General features: G+C 41.5%; 3 protein-coding genes across 16 annotated transcripts in view; 1 reads left to right on the forward strand and 2 right to left on the reverse strand.

Moving 5' to 3' along the window:
- Nucleotides 1-140: 140 nt before the first annotated feature.
- On the reverse strand, nt 141-2,318 carry lyrm7 (LYR motif containing 7). Its single transcript, XM_032540899.1, has 5 exons — nt 2,175-2,318; nt 1,894-1,966; nt 1,690-1,760; nt 775-856; nt 141-600 (listed from the first exon to the last, which is right to left on the reverse strand). Exons 1-5 carry the CDS (start codon nt 2,262-2,264, stop codon nt 530-532), a joined length of 387 nt encoding a protein of 128 aa, XP_032396790.1. The 5' UTR covers nt 2,265-2,318; the 3' UTR covers nt 141-529.
- hint1 (histidine triad nucleotide binding protein 1) lies at nt 2,253-4,213 on the forward strand. Its single transcript, XM_032540898.1, has 3 exons — nt 2,253-2,477; nt 3,558-3,662; nt 3,888-4,213. The coding sequence occupies exons 1-3, from the start codon at nt 2,298-2,300 to the stop codon at nt 4,050-4,052; spliced, it is 450 nt and encodes a 149-aa protein (XP_032396789.1). The 5' UTR covers nt 2,253-2,297; the 3' UTR covers nt 4,053-4,213.
- A 316-nt stretch (nt 4,214-4,529) lies between these two features.
- The window catches only part of cep170aa (centrosomal protein 170Aa), a 46,163-nt gene continuing 34,684 nt past the window's right edge, over nt 4,530-16,008 (reverse strand). For 5 of the 14 annotated variants that reach the window (XM_032540885.1, XM_032540884.1, XM_032540891.1 and 2 more), the window contains 12 exons: nt 14,543-14,635; nt 13,596-13,713; nt 13,059-13,394; nt 11,826-13,022; nt 11,106-11,156; nt 9,651-9,924; nt 9,183-9,414; nt 8,599-8,766; nt 8,381-8,469; nt 8,162-8,255; nt 8,013-8,064; nt 4,530-7,325 (listed from right to left, as the gene is read on the reverse strand). In XM_032540885.1, the coding sequence (XP_032396776.1) occupies nt 6,994-7,325; nt 8,013-8,064; nt 8,162-8,255; nt 8,381-8,469; nt 8,599-8,766; nt 9,183-9,414; nt 9,651-9,924; nt 11,106-11,156; nt 11,826-13,022; nt 13,059-13,394; nt 13,596-13,713; nt 14,543-14,635 (3,036 nt within the window). In that variant the 3' untranslated portion in view covers nt 4,530-6,993. Of the gene's footprint in view, nt 7,326-8,012; nt 8,065-8,161; nt 8,256-8,380; nt 8,470-8,598; nt 8,767-9,182; nt 9,415-9,650; nt 9,925-11,105; nt 11,157-11,825; nt 13,395-13,595; nt 13,714-14,542; nt 14,636-16,008 lie in introns of all 14 variants that reach the window. The other 9 variants (XM_032540895.1, XM_032540890.1, XM_032540896.1 and 6 more) reach the window with 5 other exon arrangements.

Raw genomic sequence — 16,008 nt, forward strand, 5'->3', positions numbered from 1 at the left:
CTCATCAAAAAGGCACACCAGCATCTGCCCTTCCTGCGGCATTTGAAGAGGGCCTACCTTAGTCCATCCGTCCTGACCACTTTCTACTGGGGCACCACTTAAAGTGTTCTGACAAGAAATAAATTAAACCTGAGACAGTCTGTGAATACTCCTCTTTATTCAGAACATTTTCAGTAGCAACACAGAAACAAAAACGTTCTGCTAAATTATAAGCTACTGAAAAGTAGGCAGAGAGCTTCACAAATCAATTAAAAACTAACTTAAATTACATTTGACAAAATACTGTACATGAAATTAGAGCATCCAGTTTACAGCCTAGATTTCTGAAAGCAGAACAGCAGAGATCTTCAGTGAGTCAAAAACAAGTCACACCTCCATGCAGCGATGATCTTTGAAATGTTCTTTGTTCAAAAGGGCCTGAACAAGTTGAAACGTTGTTTTGGGTAAAATCCTTTAAAATGCAGACAGGAGACACTGGATGATTTAGTAAGTCTCTTTTTTGGTGGAAAAGACATAACCAGATGGTCTGTCATGACTTTTTCCTGGGCTGGTCACAATAGGGCACATTTTCGAGTAGAAGGCTCTCTCTGGGTCGAAGCACTACAAGAGAAAAACAGAGTAAATAAATGCAGCAAGCACATATTATTTGGAAATATTCAAATGTAATATGTCAGAGAAAGGTCAAGATTCCGGTTACATCTTCCTTCCATATACATGTTATTTTTTAGAATGGTACCACATGTTTTAGAAAAAGGAGATACAGGAGATACATACAGAGTTTCTTGTCTCCAACATGTTCCATTTGTATCACGCCCTCTCGCAGAACAGCTTCCACATCTGAGCCCATTTTGATCATCTGTAGAAGCAGAAGGCCAATGAGCATTGACAGAGAAATGCTGCTGTGCTTAAAGACGGCAGCTTCAGTATTTGATGACGCTGGAGACGCTTTCTAAACCCTTTGCAATGCTGCCTCAGCAGATCCCCACTAACACTCCTCTCCACCAAGAAAGTGCAACTCTTTCTTTTTTAATTGTCAGATTCTAGTAACAAGTAACATCCCGCGAAAGATAGGAGCCGCTGTGTTGGAGTGCACTGCCATCCTTTTGCTGTTTTTGTTTGTCTTTTTTAAATGAAATTAGCAATGCAGATATATTCTGCTATTATCAGCTTTTAAACATGTTACTTTCATTGTATGCTTACTGCTGTGTAGCTAAATTCAAAATATTCTTATATTCAACATCCAAATAATCCATTGGATCTGACTTTTTATCTGAAGATACTCCACATGAAAGGAGTTGAATCAGGATTAGGAGCAAAATGTGATCAGGATTTTGCTACTTTGGAGAGAAGTCTTGGACTTCTCAACAAGAAATGTCACTTCATTCATGTCCCTTCAGGCCCTGGTCTAGAGGCCTCCTGACTCTTTGGGCCCCAGGGCATGTGCAGGGGAGACCTATTCAATTTTATTTTATTTTATTTATAGTATCAATTCATAACAAGAGTTATCTCAAGACACTTTACAGTAGGTCTAGACCACACTCCAGAAAGTAAACAATACATGATTCCAGAGCACAGACGACAGGATACAGTATCATATCCACAGACTTATTTAAATGCAAATGCATGCAGCCAAAAGAAATATGCAACCCTATCTATAAACAAACCATTTTACTTGCACTTGCACTGTACCTTCTTAATGTTTTCGTCTGACGTTTCATTTTTGTTTTTCCGGAACTCCTCGTTGATCTTTAATCTTGCAGCTTTGTGGGGGAAAAAAGAATTATAGTTTTTTCTACAGAGTATGCATTAAGTTATCTAATGTAAAAATCCAACAAAGATAGAGCCCCAGATAGTCTGCTACTGGGACTCAAACCAACACACCACATAACTCACCTTCCAGTGCTCTGTCATCCTCCTTGAATACAGCCACCCTTGTTCTGTGCAGTGCTTTAAACGCGCTTAGGACCTGCATATACAGACATTCAGCTCTTAACAACATCAAGACCTGTTAGTTGAACTGTAGCAGCAGTGAATCCGAACACTTTCCTGCCAGTACTTCCTAGAACATGCAAAACATATGTTTTTATAATGAAACCATCTAAAGAAACGAAAAAGAAACATTGTTTTAATTATGTTATTTTTTTTATAAAGCATGACCATATTCCCCTTCTCACCTTCAAACGTGTCCCCATCTTGATTTCTTTAGCTCCCTTCCGGTTTAGAGGCAAGGAAGTGCTGTACCAGTTATACAAACGACCAATCATTACAGATCTTCAAATGACGCGGTTTTGTAGCCAATGAGCGTTCGCTGTAGTTTCACAGAACCAAAAGCTGCGCTGACATGCAGGCGGCTCATATGCGCCAACATGGCTGATGAAATGGCAAAAGCGCAGGCTTCCAAGCCTGGCGGTGACACAATATTTGGAAAAATCATACGCAAAGAGATTCCTGCCAAACTTCTCTATGAAGACGACCAGGTATGCATTGCAAAATTTCGCTCATAAACACACATTTTGAGTGCAAAAAGTCCCACTTTTTGCAGGTGTCGTGAAGCTAACGTTAGCTCCGCGCCAGCACCGCTAACGTTACTTTACTGCAATTTTGTATTTAGACAAGTGTGTCACGCGTAGGTCCTCACGTCACTCAGTATAAAACTAAACCAAAACCGGATGTGCAAAAATGGTGCTTTAGGACACTGAGGCTTCTATCCGTGGTTTAATTTTTGTTCTTCACATTGGCTCATGTTGCATTTGCTGCCACTTGGCACCTGCAGACAGATTGCTTTTCACCAAGGTACGAAAAGGTCCATTTGCCTGCCTGCTACTCCAGTAAATCATGTTAATATTGCGTGAGCATTTATGTGTTGATAGACATTCACAACAATGTGTGATGTCGATTCACAGCGACAAACACCACCACCACCAGTCAAACAGGCTTCGATGCTTTGTGTTGTTTATGCAATGGCGATTAAAACCAAGGTATACGTGGTTCCGACTCTGTGGTTATGGAAATAACGTTACACATTGAGTCTTGGTTCCTGATTCCCTTCATTTTCTAAATGGTTAAAATTGTGGCATCTTCTGAGACCTTAAAATTCAACACAAATATGCACTTGTATGTCTGTATGATGTCAGTAATGGCCTGGATCAGGTTTTACTAAAGCCATATCATATAATTAACATGTTTGTTGCATATATGTAATTTCCAAGAATTAATGAGTTCATTTCAGCTAGAACGGACAATGATAAAAAATTCAATACTAGCAGTGCCTTTCTCATTACAGTGATGTTTACCCCTCTTGCTGTAACAGTCGTGGTGCAGATCATTTCCATATAAGTGCAGTAAATGAGGTGGACAACATATTAGCAACATCTTTGAACAGAATAATAAAACACCATCAAACCGATAAATAACTAAAGTGGAAATCACAACACAAATTGTGGGAGCATTTATTGCATTAAATTATTCTAATTTCCTGGTAACTCTGTGTAAACCAACGCCACAGCCTTCTGCACAGGCCAAGTTCTTATTCTTCATATGTTTTATTTGTTTTTCAGTGTGTGGCCTTCCCTGATATTTCACCTCAGGCTCCGACTCACATCCTCGTTGTCCCAAAAAAGCCAATTGTTCAACTATCACAGGCGGAGGATAGTGATGGTGCCGTAAGTATGAATGAATGACCTAGCTTTTATGGTAGACTGTAACAATGCTCATTCCCACTTTCAGGGATTTGTTCAACAACAGTGTGGAACCCCATACACAAAGTATTGCTTGTCTGGACAGTTACTGTCTCTGAACACTGTATTGTAATCCATCAGTAGTCTGCTTATACATACATGGATGCATTTTCACTTCAGTGTCTCTTTAATTCTCTCTCTGTCTCTTAGTTGTTGGGCCACTTGTTGCTAGTTGCGAAGAAGTGTGCTCAAGAAGCAGGCCTGCTTAAAGGCTACAGAATTGTCATCAATGATGGGCCGGATGGAGGCCAGTCGGTCTACCATATCCACGTCCATGTCCTGGGTGGACGCGTGATGGCATGGCCCCCTGGCTAACCTCCATCTTCCAACCACGGAACCACCCTGCCATCAGTGGTCACGCCTGTTGTCTGACAACCAGGACTGTTCAGTTTCAACTAAACCAGTTTGTCATGGGAAATAAGAGCCAAACAAAACCTGCTAGTTCATCAATGGTAATAAAAAGCACGTCACAACAACAGCGTTGTTTGTCGTTATCTAAGCACAGTATTTATCTGGCCCTGTAGTTTTAATATGCTCATTGGTGCTTATATTGTACATGTAATACCCTATTTATAGGCTCTGTATCCAGAGAATAGACATGTCTACTTTAATTGAGTAAGAATTATGTTAATTCAATCTGAATCAACTCTTTGCCTTTTCGTTGATTAAACATATAGGGCACTTGTCTGTCAGTTGCCTGTGTACAAAGACAACATTTTCAAAAGCAGAATCCCATAGAAATGATACTCTGAAATCAGTCCAGTTTCATTCCCAGTAAAATGAAAATAGATAAACAATTGAATGGCTCTGTTTTATTAACAGTAAGAAACAATGCAGATAGTGGAACAAATATAAAATGCATGAAACATCCACAAAATATTAAACAAAAAATAAATAAAATGGTGTTTTTTTCTTTACAAAAATGACAAAGAACACTGATTAGATGACACATGTAGAATTAAAAAAACAAACATGTACCTAGCATTCACAGTCCCCTAATTTCATTTATTTTGATAAAACAGGAGGAAAAAAACAGGTTTAGAGGCTTTGTTTGTACAGAAAGAATAGTTCCAGAGAGGCAAGGCAGTCACTTCTAATATCATTCTCTGTTAAACCCTTTGACATTTGATGCAGCCTTTTGCTGCTTCTTCACTACGTCTGTATAAAAACCACTACAATCTGATGTGCAAAATAAGAGAAATCTTTTAGACAACTATGTATTTTTCTTTTCTTTTAATCAATGCCCTTCTATAGTCAAAATGGGCACTTTGAGGCATACAAAACATTGTACAGTATAGAGAGAAGGAAATGAACATGTACTGTATTCTTGTACCTAAATTCACTATTGCAAGAGTATCTATGTACTAATACACTGCTTTAAGTTTAAGTCATCTTACTCTAGAACACAGACTACACGCTAAAGAGAGAGATTCAGAAAATGGTTAGTCCCCATTAAGTAATTAGAAAAGCAGCAAAGTCAATAAGAAAGGTTAACTATACTGTCTCTGCAATTCAACAGTATCAGTATGCTGGACCCCCCCCCCCCCCCCCCCCCCCCCCCCCCCCCCCCCCGGCGGAAATAGTACAACGCACCTATTGTATATACACTGATATGAAGCCACATTACGAGCAAAAATTTATGAAATAGATGGGGAGCTTATTTTCAAACATGTTCATTTCTTCTCACTGACGTTCCTCAAAGACACATTTTCAACCACAAAAGGCCTCTTTGTTAATTGCCAGTGTTCTTTTTAACGAGACGTTAACTAAAACCGATTCCAGCAGTGATACAAAAAGAAACTGAAATTTACTGTAAGGGGATTCAAAGCATTACAAAGTAAAGGTCTACAATATCTACAATACCAGTATCTAAATATTATAAAATATTTAGTTTTAACTGTTGATTTATTGGCTCATCTTTGCTAGTTTAAAAACATATCACATCACCTGTGACTGCAAAATGTAGAAAAAAAGCCAATTGGAAATCACAGGTGAATGTACTGTAGCAAAAAGGGTTTTGTTATAATAAATAAAGTAAAAATTGTCTTGACATTCAGAGAAAAAGGGTGACCTGCAGAGGAAGGAGAGACTTCTAAGATAAATACAGAATCTCAGGCTTTTGCACAACATGAATTTCAAGATGGCTCAACTGTTTGAAAATGACAATGTCAATAAACTTGTTAACTTTGGTAAGTGATTAATCTGTCTGAAAATGATCATTGGTTTCCCAAAGGCTGTTATCATTATGTAAAACTACCATTTAGTATTAGTAAGATCAACACAGACACCAACTTGCAGGAAGAAAGCTCTAAGGGCTGTCTTGTACATGCTACAGAGTGACACTTTTTCCAACTACTGGGGAGAGAAATGGAGGGAGGAAAAAAGTAAAAAAATAATGGCTAAAGTAGAAATAAGTGAGCAAAGAGATGGGCACTACAATTACTTTTTTAACAGTCAGTTTCAGAAAGGCATCAATGGACGGTTAGAGTCATGACATATCTGAAACATCTGCAATTCTGCTTGATTTGTGAACAGTTTCAGGCATAAATAATGTCTGTATGACTGTGTGGTTTGTTAGGGTGGTTACTTAAGGCTGCTGACCAAGAGCTGATAAATAACTGCAGTTTGCTGTATTTAAATTATAGTGTCCATAAAAGATATTTTGCAAGTGTTATTTTACAATGCATTCTGTTTGCCTCAAAGTACTTTATTAAAGTCTTAGTTGTTCTGTATATTATTTGAGGGGACAGGGGCTGCTACTTTTGAGGATGTGTTTTAAGGCGTGTCCTTAGTGTAGGTAGGGTCCAGACACATGGAGAAGGCAAGAGGAGAAAACCGGAGGAGAGTGGAGACTGTACAACCACAGAGAATCTGTCCACTGAGAGAGCAGCCAGGCAGCCTTCAGGCTGTCAGGAAGTCTGGTTGGCCAGTAAGCATGAACAGTTTTAAGTTGAAAAGCTGATAAAATAACTCCATCCAAATCATTCATGGGTGAATTTTTGTTCAAGGGAATATTTATGATGCATAAGCAGGGGGTTTAGGTCAGTTGAAGCACTTCATTTCCTCCAGGTCTGGTAACAATAGCTAAATTGTGTTTATATTTTACCCATTATCTACTAGTGTAGTCAGCACAATGGCAACGGTTTAAATGTTTCTACACCTGCTTCTTACTTGTGAAAACTGATCACCAGCTACCTGCACTGCAATCTGGACTCATGTTTATTCACGTAACATTGATTTCAGGGAAACTTTCTGTTCACTTCTGTGCGATGGCCTCTTCTCCGCTCGGCCGCATGCGGTTGAAGGGCAGTCCTCCGGCTCCTGTTAGCCCAAGACTCACGCTGGGGTCCCGAACGGTCTCTTCCTGGCTGGCGCGGGGAGCATGAACCCTGGCCAAGGCTGCTGAGCCTCCAGGCCCAGGAAGGATCTCCGGCAGTGATTCTTTGGCTGGGGTCGCAGACCCAGGGCTGGTGGCAGACGGGGAAGTTGTTTTGACGGTTTGGGGCTTGGTAGGGATAGTAGGGCTGGTCAGGCCGAGGCTGGCCAGGGCGTCCAGAGTCCCATCTGGGTCTACCATCACATTGATCACTTGGACAGAAACAGGGAGATAATCAATGTGTGGAGAAATTTGTTTTAAAGTCAATGTATATATTCACAGCTAAAATAAACTTTAGAGCTTGACTTGTAATAAAAGCTCTGAAAAGCTATTTTCCTAGTTGGTTTCTCTTTTAAGATTATTTTTGGGGCATTTTAGGCCTTTAATTGACAGGACAGCTGAAGACATGAAAGGGGAGCGAGAGGGGAGAAGGACATGCAGCAAAGGGCTGCAGGTTGGAGTCAAACCCGGGCCCACTGCGTTGAGAGGTAAACCTCTAAATAAGGGCGCCCGCTCTACCAACTGTGCTATCTGGGCGCACCTTAGTTGGTTTCTTAATAGTGTATAAGTGTTCCTCAAACTTGATAAGTAATAAGTGAAGATATTTTCTTTACTTTAATTGTTGCTTATTTAGTCATGAATATTTTACATTATAGAGAAATACTTAAGATTTGAAGCCCAGTGTTCAAAGCTTTAGTATTTGTCTCTACTTTTGCTTCTTTCCTCTTTCAATATTCATGCCCTCCTCTATCATAGAATGCAAATAAACAAATACAATGAGATTACAAAAATACCCATAATTATATACAATCGTCTTGTTCAAGTGTGTTTTAGTCCAGGTAACGTGAAATTTTTTATTAATACTACTATTAATATATGCTGGAGGTATGTGTCTTTACCTTGAAGCTGCTTCTCAACTCTCTTCAGTTCAAGCAGAATTGAGGAGATTTCCTGCAGAGAGGGGAAAAAAACAAAAAAACTATTAGCTCCCAATAATACTACACATTTTTTGTCATCAAATATTACTCAGACAGATCAGTTTCTGTACCTTATTGGAGGTTTTCAGGAGTGGAACGTCACTCTCCGATCGCAGTTTACTCTCAATTTCATCCCAGTTCCTGTCCTTATCTTTAAACAATATCCTTGAGAAAAATAACAACCGGACATATGTTAATTTGCAATGTAAATAAAAATACTCAAACCCATACTGATGGATAGATACACTTACAAATTTACAGATGGTTATAATATCACAAAGTATTTTTACCTGATTTTTCCTGCTGTTTTGTCGGTGGAGTGTCTTATCTTAGTGGACAGCTGAGAAACGGAATGGAGCAGCAGGCTGTCCAACACTGCCTGAATACACAGAGGAAAAGAAAATAAGTTTGACATATGACAACCTAAAGGGGATTGTTGAAAAGTGTTTTTGTGAAAGCCTCCGTGTTGGTATATTTTTGATGTCACGCGCTCTGCGTTGCTTCTCACCTCCTCTCGGTTCCAGGTGCGTCTCCTCAGAGCTCGGGGCTCCAGACTGTCAGGGGCACGGGGGCGGAGCTCCACCGGCTTGCCATTGATCTCTGGCGCCTTATTGGTTGTAATCACAGGCGGAATCTTCTTGAAGTTGAGGCTCTCATCAAAGACCCGATCCACCAACTGGGCAAAGACGAGGAGAAATGTAGAAGTGAGAGTGAAATAACATTCAAAAATGTCTCACAGTGTTATTGTTAGATAAGAGTTAAATTGAGATATGTTAGAAATGAAAGAATTAGGAACTCTGTCAGGGAGAGCTAAGCAGCAATAAAGCATTAAGTGCAAAAAAAAAGAGTCAGATTTAGTCCTATAATATATTAATACTCCTATAGTACTTAATAGGTAATTCCCATCAGGGCAAAAATAATAAAGGAATGGAAGTGGAGCACAATATACATGTAAATGAATATCTCTCACAGCAGATGAAGCTTCAAAGCAACAGAGAGGCCTTTTTATCCAAGAAACAACAAAGTAGGGATGGCAAAGGCAGAATGGAAGGACACGCAGTGAGGCAATGATAGAAGAAGAAAAACGGGCACCTTTCTCATGCTCTCCTGTATGTCCGGCTGCGTGGGACGTGCAGGGCCTACCTCTTCCCGGGTGTCGATGGCCGATCCCGGGGTGGTGGCGGCGGTGCTGACGGTGGTGCTGGGTGCCGTGCCAGATGAGCTGACCGAGTCGATCTCGCCAGCCACATCGTGGATCTCACGGGCCAAGATAGCCAAGTCCTTAGCCAGGTCCTGGCTGATCCTGCGCACACAGGGGAATAACCTGTTAACCATCAGACACATGGAGGAGTTCTTTAGACATTTTTTATGAAACACATGCCACACATGCATACACAATATTTAATCACATAGACATCAAGATACAAGTTAAGCCATTAAAGGCTCTTAATAAACATTGCATAATCATAATCTTAATAAAACATTACATAGATTCATGAAGGATTATATTATTTTATCAGTTAATAGATCAGTCTTATACAGAGTCGCGCAGATCAATACCTTGCTATCTCCTCGCTATGTGCTGTCCAGTCCTTGATGTACTCCTCTTGCTCTTTCATGCGGTGTTTGATTGCCCCTCCACCCGGGCCCGTCACCACGCCGGAGCCTGGGCTCGCGCTGGTGCTAAGTCTCGAGCTGCGGTGTGGGGCAAGGTGATGAGGCCGCATGTGGGGGCGTCCTCCGTGCTTCGGAGAATTCCTGTTGGAGCCAAACTCTTCCTCTGAGGTGGAGCCGTACTCGGGCGGCAGACGTCTCCACCTGCTGCTACTGGACACTGTAAAGGTAATGGAAGGGCAATACATTTAGTCATAGACATTTGATATGTGTTATTCATTAAGTTAATAAATGAGCTTGTGAACACAATAGGCTTTTTTTACTGATGCAGCCACCAGCTGATCCTTCAGACATAATTCAAAAATTATGCAAGTAGTAGATCACGGAGGAGTGTGGGGTCTTTTTGATTATGGACATTAACAAATGTAGATATACTTTATTTTGCCAAGTGAAGTTTCGGTGGCAATAACATGTTATTCTATGCAATGTTCATCCTTGTCAAACTAAAATGAGGGTCTGTGAATAATAGATTGGGGAACTTAGTGTATCTTAGTTTGTTAATTGTTATACAGGAATGGTTATTGCATTGCACTGATAAAACCGCATTTAAAACAACAGAGACGGCAGCAAAAAAAGAAACCACTTGAATTATCTAAAAGCTTTCCACCCCAGGCAGCCAAGAAAAGCATCCAACAAAGTTACATTACACCTTGATAGAGCCAGAGATGTGTAAAGCTGCTTCAGCATGATCACACACAGGCTGCATTAACGTTGCTGCACCATGATGAGACCACACCATGCTCTATCAGTCTCTCAAGGGTAAAATGGGACAAAGTGGAAGTGTCATGAATGCAAATGTCCACAAGGTGGAGCACTATTCCAAAACCATTCGCTAAAGGGTTTAGAAGTTTTAACTGCAATGTTTAACAGACTGTGAGTAGAGCATTGGGGTCTTCATCACAGCATCACTAAATGAATGTCAAGGGGGGGAGAAGAGACACACACACACACAAAGGCAATATATGCTAGAGCTGGGTCACCTTAATTCAACTTTACTCACTGAAATGTCTTTATGAAATATACTAAGACTACAAACTATACTTTTCAATAAAAGTATTTTCAACAAATTTAAATCCGAATCTACATGAAATGTAAAATATGCGTGTATGTTGCAAAGGACTTGACATGAATTGACTGAATTGAGCAGCTTCTATTGCTGTGACCCAGGTCTGACACACACACACACACACACACACACACACACACACACACACACACACACACACACACACACACACACACACACACACACACACACACACACACACACACACACACACACACACACACACACACACACACACACACACACACACAGGCTCTACAGTTCTGGTACAGTACCCATCAGCTCTTTCTCTCCATCACCACCTTCAGGTTCGGGCAGAGAGCTCTCTGGATGATAACAACCAACGCACAAGTTTGTCACAACACAATGAAAATGTTTCCAGACAAATGTTTACACATTTACACATAATAAGGTATGCTATCGTGTAGATACTTTGGCCCTCATTTATGAAATGTGCATACAACCTAAAACAGGCGTACGCCGATTCCTACCCATTTATCGATTTACGTGAGCGTAGGCTGCAAAAAAAGTTTTTGAGTCAGTGTGGACATGTAACAGGAGAAGGAGAAGTCATGAGTTGATCAATGAATTAAATATAAGTACACCTACATGTAGCCCTAAGAGATTGCAATATAAGCCTGTATATTACTATTAGGAGTATAGCATACATATGTCAAGGATGTATATATTAACTAAACGTCAGCTGGAGTCCGATTTATTACGGCAACACTGTTGACCGCATCATGATCTCTTTCCATTCTGCATACTTTCTACAGCCTTCAATACCAGTTTTTAGGCTGCCAAATAGCCTACTCACGTTAGTGCAAATTAAACTGAGATATCAGGGTTTCAATCTCCACCTCTGAAAAGTGCCGCTACTTAGCCGGATTACGTCTGGCCATGTCACCGCATTATTTTTTGAACAACAGAAATTATATAATAAGAAACCTTGAAATGAATAAGCCAGTCATGAGGCTTCCAGTTGATGTGCTCACCTGTGGGCGAACAGTATCCAGATGTAGTGGTTTTACTCTTGACTTCATTCAGCTTGGATACGCTGTTGGCCCTCATCCTGGGTGTCAGTCTGTTCTCTGTTGGTGTTGATGAGCGCAGGCCCAGACGCAGAGCAGTCTCAGCTGACAGACGGGGAGAAGAGGTGGAGCTCCGTGTCACTGTACACTCTGAGTCACTGCGAGCTGAGATGGAGCCCAGACGGGTCCTTCGCGGCTGAGCCAGCATGTCAAGTCGTGACGGTCCCTTTCGACCAGATGGCGGCCTCGAGGTGGAGCTGGTGGTGGACACCTCAGAAGCCACAGATACCCTGTCTGCATCAGCTAGATCCGTGTCAGAGGTATCCCCCAGCCGGGCGCGGCGAAGAAGGGAGGCTCTTGTGGGCCGTGGCTGAGGCAATGAGGCCTGCTTGCTTAGAGAGGAGGTTGTGGCTGCCTGGAGACTGCTCCTGGTTTTGGAGGTTTTAGTAGACCGGCTATCAAGTTTGGAATGAAGAACATCATCTGAGCCACGTCCGTGTGCTGAGCGCCCCAAAGGTCCAGAGTAGGTCTCTTGGTCTGAGGAGAGGATGTCAGAGATGGGGAAGGAAGATGTCTGGTCATCATCAGTGAGATCGAGAGAAGGCTGCCGTGCTCTGGAGGAGGCAGAGGATGGCTGAACAGAGCGCCGTGCATCAGTCCGGCTTGTTTCTGCAGTTCTTGTTTTAGTCTTCCTCTCCAAGCGATCACGGGCACTTGCGTTAGAGACACTGGTCCTGGAAGCTGTGCTCATGTTGCTCTTCTCCCGGTGCATACTGCTATAGGAACGTGGTTTATGTTCGTTACCAGCTATTGTTTTTCTCTCTGCCTCTCCAGCCACATGACTCGCTGTGCTGGCCGTGTCAACATCTGACTCAGGAGAGATGGAGTCAGTCCGAGGAGGGAGGCCAGTTTTACCACTTTTCTGGTCTAGTTTGCTTTCATCTCTTAGTTTGGCCTCCAGGAATGCCATGACAGCTTCAGTGTCCTTCAGGAGCGTAGCAGTATCCATGCTGCCCACAGAGTCACTGCGCTCACGCCCACTGCCGCCTCTATTAATGCGTGGTATGAGCTCTGCAGGTACATTAGCGCTGGGCTTCTCAATTGTGAAGCTGCCCTGGCGCACTAGAGGCTTCCCAGACTTCTCTCCTACTTCTCCTCCTCCTCCTCCTCCTCCTCCTCCTCCTCCTCCTCCTCCTCCTTTACTCTCCTCAGACTTCTTCCTCCGCTCAGTGCTGCCAGAGGACCGGACAGGAGCCTTGGATGGAGAGGAAGTGGAGCTTTGTTTACGTTTACTTGTCATCTCACTGTCCCTCTTGAGAGTCGGGGACTCCCCGTCTCCCTTGTTCTCTTTCTCCTGGGGTTCAGTGTCCTGTTTCTCCCCAATCTCGGACCTCAGTCCAAGAGCTTTGGTGCTGGATTTAGCCTGGGGATCATCCACAGGGAGCTGGGGGAGGGTCCTGCGCTTACGGTCAGTCAGACTGGAGGAGGATTCTCCTCTGCTGAGGGAGGCACCGGACTCTAAGGCATCAGTTCCTAAAATATAAAAGACAAATTTAACTGAGATTTAACTTTTTTTTGCTCCACATAAATTAAAAGTGCATTGAAGTTTTTCTTAGTGCTGCTTTATACTGTACATGCTGTTAAGGGAAAATGTGTTGTATTTAAAAAAGTTCTACTTCAACTCCACATTTCATTTAGGCTTAGTCATTCTCTGAGAATCCTGTGACTGTGTACCTCTCTCTTTGTGGAGGAAGGCAGCTGTTTCTGCTCCTGAGCCCTCTGGGTCTGTCCTGGTGTGATTGGCAGCTAGACTGGCCCACTCAGACACCCAACTCGAGTCGCTAGGAAGAGCCTGAGGGGACACAAGAGAGAAAGAAACAGTAGTAAGAAAAAAGAGCAGTTTAGTCAATTTTTTGTGGCACAAAATATAAAGGGCAGATCATGAGTGAGATTAGGATTTATGTGTTCATCTAAAATGTAATACATGAGGATTGAAAGTACTTAGTTTGTAGGAATGAAAGGTATGGTTTTAAGACAAATTATCTCTTCTTGCAATTTTACTTGGATAACTTGTATATGTATATATATATATATATATATATATATATATATATATATATATATATATATATATATTTATACACTGTATGTCTGCTTGTAAGCTTTAATCTGCCACACTAACACCACCATCATCGTAGGAGGTTTTAAAAAAAGATTAACAATTGCTTCTCATCTGACTAGAGACCTCTAGCTAAAGACTTGATAGAAAATACTCATAGACACTGTCTCCTCCCTCCTATGAAATTGCCTTGAGGGCCGAACATGTCTCTCCACATCAGAGTATGATCTAGGTCAGTCTCAGGGAGGACAGTAGAGCTGTCAAGCCATGGGAGTGACTGTGACTCACACTACGAAGCTCAGCCTAGTCTGAGAGGCATAATGAAACATTGGGAGTCAGAGGTCATTTTACAATAGGATTTACATTACTAAAATTGAAATAACAAAGAATGAATGAGCAACATCATTATTGTTGTAATCAACACTTGTTTATAGGTGAAGATATGAGGAGAGGTAGAGGAAGACAGACAAAGAAATAGAGGGGGGGGGGGGACCAAATGTGAACCAAAAAAGAACAAAATGAAAGTGAAAGACAAACAAGTTGTTAAAGTGCAGTTTTCCACCTCCTTTCCCGTCTCTCCTGTCTCCTTTCCTTTTCTGTCTCCTTTCAGGTCTGACAGACTAGAGGAGTCCTGGTTCTGCTGGACACCAAACACCTACAAATGTTTGAAAAAGCAAGAGGACACAAAAGCTGACAAATTGTGTATGTATTTTGTATATATGTATTGTCATACTTTCCGATTAGTTTTTCTCTGTATGCCTCCTTAGCATATAAGTACTGTAGCACACTATGGTAATATCATTCTTCAGTTCTCTTGATCAACAAAAGTGAACTGAACTGACAAAAGAAGATGCTGTTGAATTAAAGCACCAATCTGCACTTGATTGTTGAACACCATGGCAACAAACCGAAATCAGACACACACCACCCACACACACACACACACACACACACACACACAACACACACACACACCCACATCCCACACACCCCACCCTACGCAAATTTTACAAAAGCGGTAGAGAAAAGGAGAGTGGACAGACTGTGAGCAGTGTGCCAATTAGTGTGTCAGTTAATTACAGGAATTAGCATAACAACACTTCCAGTTTTGAATGTAATGCACTCAGACAAACACTAGGTATGAAATACACCCCGCTAATTATAATCACTGCTGCTCCTGAGATAACACCTGTATACAACACTTACAGGGATATGTGCCTCTTTAAGATGTCATTTAGTGAAGCTTCAATTATGTCTATGTAATAAACCTTTATTGGCCACAATAAACCTTTGTCTAGAAATTCTTAGCACTACTTGCTTTTGTAGTACCTATTTATGTTACGGTTGTGTGTGTTTTTGATTGCTGTTTTATTTTGGAAGTCTGTTTTTTTGTCTTGTCTTGTTTTACTGCCTGCCTTTTCTGATTGTTTGCCCCACCTGTTCCCAGCCCTTGTGTCACCCGTTCCTTGTTAACCCTTGTTTACTTGTGTATATAGTCTGTGTGTAGTCTTTTGTCTGTTGCAGATCATTGTTACTGTTTAGTGGATTTTGCAAGCCATTTATTCTGTTTTGCCTATTCTGTTTTTTGGATTCTGCGTGTTCCTTCTTTTGAGATTCAGCTTGTTCCTGCTCTTATATTTTGCCTGTGGGTAGTGTTTTCTACCCTTTTTGCCTGCTGTATCAGGGACTCCCTTTGTTGGTTTGCATTTTCATTAAAATAATCCTCGAGCTTAATCGTGTGTTGATGTCTCTGCAATTAGGTCCGACATTCCCCAACATTTTCTACATGAGAATTTAAGGAAGTCTTTTGAATGTCAACTTTACTTTTATTGATGATGGTAAAAAAAAGTTAACTTTTTCACTATTTTTAGTTTGTCACCCTGAAACTATTATTAAACCATCTCTTTTTGAGTGTGTTGATTTGCTCCTATCAGACATGTTTTCTGGGACCATAAAAGACTGCAGTGCCACAGAACAGGGGTGGCAGTAAGAAACAGATGATGGTTTTCAGCCTCCCCAGAGCATCAT

This window comes from Etheostoma spectabile, chromosome 17, assembly GCF_008692095.1.
Source record: "Etheostoma spectabile isolate EspeVRDwgs_2016 chromosome 17, UIUC_Espe_1.0, whole genome shotgun sequence".
In the NCBI taxonomy this organism is placed as follows: Eukaryota; Metazoa; Chordata; class Actinopteri; order Perciformes; family Percidae; genus Etheostoma; species Etheostoma spectabile.

Coding starts and splice junctions, on each gene's coding strand:
- lyrm7 (XM_032540899.1), bottom strand. CDS start 2,264: ATGATTGGTCGTTTGTATAACTGGTACAGCACTTCCTTGCCTCTAAAC. Junction 1,761..1,893: donor GGATGACAGAGCACTGGAAG/GTGAGTTATGTG, acceptor TCCCCCACAAAG/CTGCAAGATTAAAGATCAAC. Junction 857..1,689: donor CAGACGAAAACATTAAGAAG/GTACAGTGCAAG, acceptor CTGCTTCTACAG/ATGATCAAAATGGGCTCAGA.
- hint1 (XM_032540898.1), top strand. CDS start 2,298: ATGAGCGTTCGCTGTAGTTTCACAGAACCAAAAGCTGCGCTGACATGC. Junction 2,478..3,557: donor TTCTCTATGAAGACGACCAG/GTATGCATTGCA, acceptor TTTGTTTTTCAG/TGTGTGGCCTTCCCTGATAT. Junction 3,663..3,887: donor CGGAGGATAGTGATGGTGCC/GTAAGTATGAAT, acceptor TCTGTCTCTTAG/TTGTTGGGCCACTTGTTGCT.